This window comes from Triticum urartu, chromosome 6A (assembly GCF_056163025.1).
Source record: "Triticum urartu cultivar PI428250 chromosome 6A, HENAU_Tu73, whole genome shotgun sequence".
In the NCBI taxonomy this organism is placed as follows: Eukaryota; Viridiplantae; Streptophyta; class Magnoliopsida; order Poales; family Poaceae; genus Triticum; species Triticum urartu.
In genome coordinates, this window is record NC_141878.1 from 306,084,596 (window position 1) to 306,086,508 (window position 1,913).

Sequence of the window (1,913 nt, forward strand, 5' to 3'; positions counted from 1 at the left end):
ATATAGCATAGATAGTAAAAAATATAGTTCAACTACTCCTCATCGTCCGACTCCTCCTCGGTGATGTCCTCCTCCGACGTCTCAATGTAAGCGTGAAGATACCGATCATCGTCGGATTCCCAGGGCGACGCTGCTCCTAGCGTCATGCTGAATTGAGCATCCGCTTTTCGCGTACCTTGTCCTCATGATAAGTCACTCGCTCTGCCCTCCTCTTCTCCCTCTCCGCCCTCCTTTGCGCATAGAACTCGCGCTCGTTGATGATGTCCCGCGGGAAGCGTTGGCACCACAGCGCCATGGCTTCCTCATCCATCTCGGCAATGCCGGTGCTCCCGCCTCCGGTTGTCGTGAAGATCCTCATCGGTGATAAGCCACGGCAGAGGCGCGAGCTCCTGTGCCCGCTCCCGCATCGGCACATTGGGGAAGTTCAATGTTCTATGAGGCCACCGGAGGTGCCACGTCGCCGCGTCATACGCACGGGCGGCCTTGTTGGCGGTGTCGAAATTGCTGAGGCCGAGGCACATCCCGCAGAACCGGATCTCGGCGGAGAAGCCACTAGAGGGGCGCGCGCGGACGCTACGGTATCCCCAAGTTTCCGAGCGACACGGCGCCATGGTGGCACGACAGCGGCGAGGCGAGAAAGTGCGGGGAGAGAGCGGTGGCAAGGCGCGGAGCGAGGAGAGAGCGGTGGAGAGGCACAGAGCGGGGAGTGAGCGGTGGCAAGGCATAGAGCGGTGGGAGGGCGTGGGATTATATAAAGCGCGCCGAACGCCGCACGCCAAAACTAGAGCATGCCCGACCGCTTTTTCCCGTGTGCGCACGATCCTTTCTCAACGTCCCTGCTATCTCTACTCTCTTCCCTATTGTTATATTTATTTTATATTTATCTCTACTCTCTTCTCTACTGTTATATTTATTTTATATTTAATATTTATCTCTACTTCTCTACTCTCTACTGTTTTTTTCTTTAAAAACACAGAGGTGGTGATGATGGTGTGCCTGCCATCCTGCAATATAGGCCGTTCCATTTATATCTGACGGATAGGAAGGAAACTGTGGCAATTTTGATGAAAGATACCCACACCCCTCTCTAGATTTGCAAATAAGGCCTTCCCTCATTCATCCTTTTCTCCTACAAGATAAACTACTCATACAAATGCCTCTTGATGTTCCGTGCAATGCATGGGCATCTTGCTAGTTCTAAAAAACTTTCCATTATTTGCCACACTACTGGTTGTGATACAGGAGCGACGCACAATTACAAGCTGATATTTTGTTGGACAATGGAGGCTATAACCAATTAGTTTTACAGGAACAATAGCAACCAGGAAATTTGAAGGGTAGGCATGAACAAAATTGGAACTGCACATGTACTGCTAAGTGATTCAATACACACATTACCAATCGGGGAGGAGAACGATGGTCGTTGCGGCCTCTGTGCATCATGGTCGACAACAGGAGTCAGTTCATTGTCCATGACGGTGGTGCTTCTGCGCTTGGCTTCGGCTTCCGGGAAGCAGATCAGAGACCGTGGAAGACGGTGCCGGGGAAGAGGCTCCATGTACGACAACGATGGTGGACCGGCTCCAATGTAGTGTATGAGGTCGTCGATGAGGCGGTTGCGCTGCGGTGGACGCGTGCACCCATGGAGAAGGGGAGGAGCACGAAGGCTGCGGTGCCGTGGAGAAGTATATTTTGCTGTGGTGATACAAAATGGGGAGTATTCAGGTGTACTACTCTGGGTGCCAGGATGGGGTTGGCTGGGTAGGGTGAACCTGACGTTACGAAAACAGCCCCCTACCAAGCGTCATCCGTAGACCTGTTTCCGAAGGCTATGATGGTAACTTCGCACGGCTCGAATCAGGGTTGCGGGAGATTTTCCCGCCGGCCTCAAAAATTTGTGACACTGAACTCCT

General features: G+C 52.4%; 1 protein-coding gene across 1 annotated transcript; it reads right to left on the reverse strand.

Annotated features, from left to right (window-relative positions):
- Positions 1–302: 302 nt before the first annotated feature.
- LOC147965089 (ethylene-responsive transcription factor ERF098-like) lies at positions 303–611 on the reverse strand. The gene has a single exon (XM_087530284.1). The coding sequence runs from the start codon at positions 609–611 to the stop codon at positions 303–305; it is 309 nt and encodes a 102-aa protein (XP_087386410.1).
- Between the last annotated feature and the right edge of the window lie 1,302 nt (positions 612–1,913).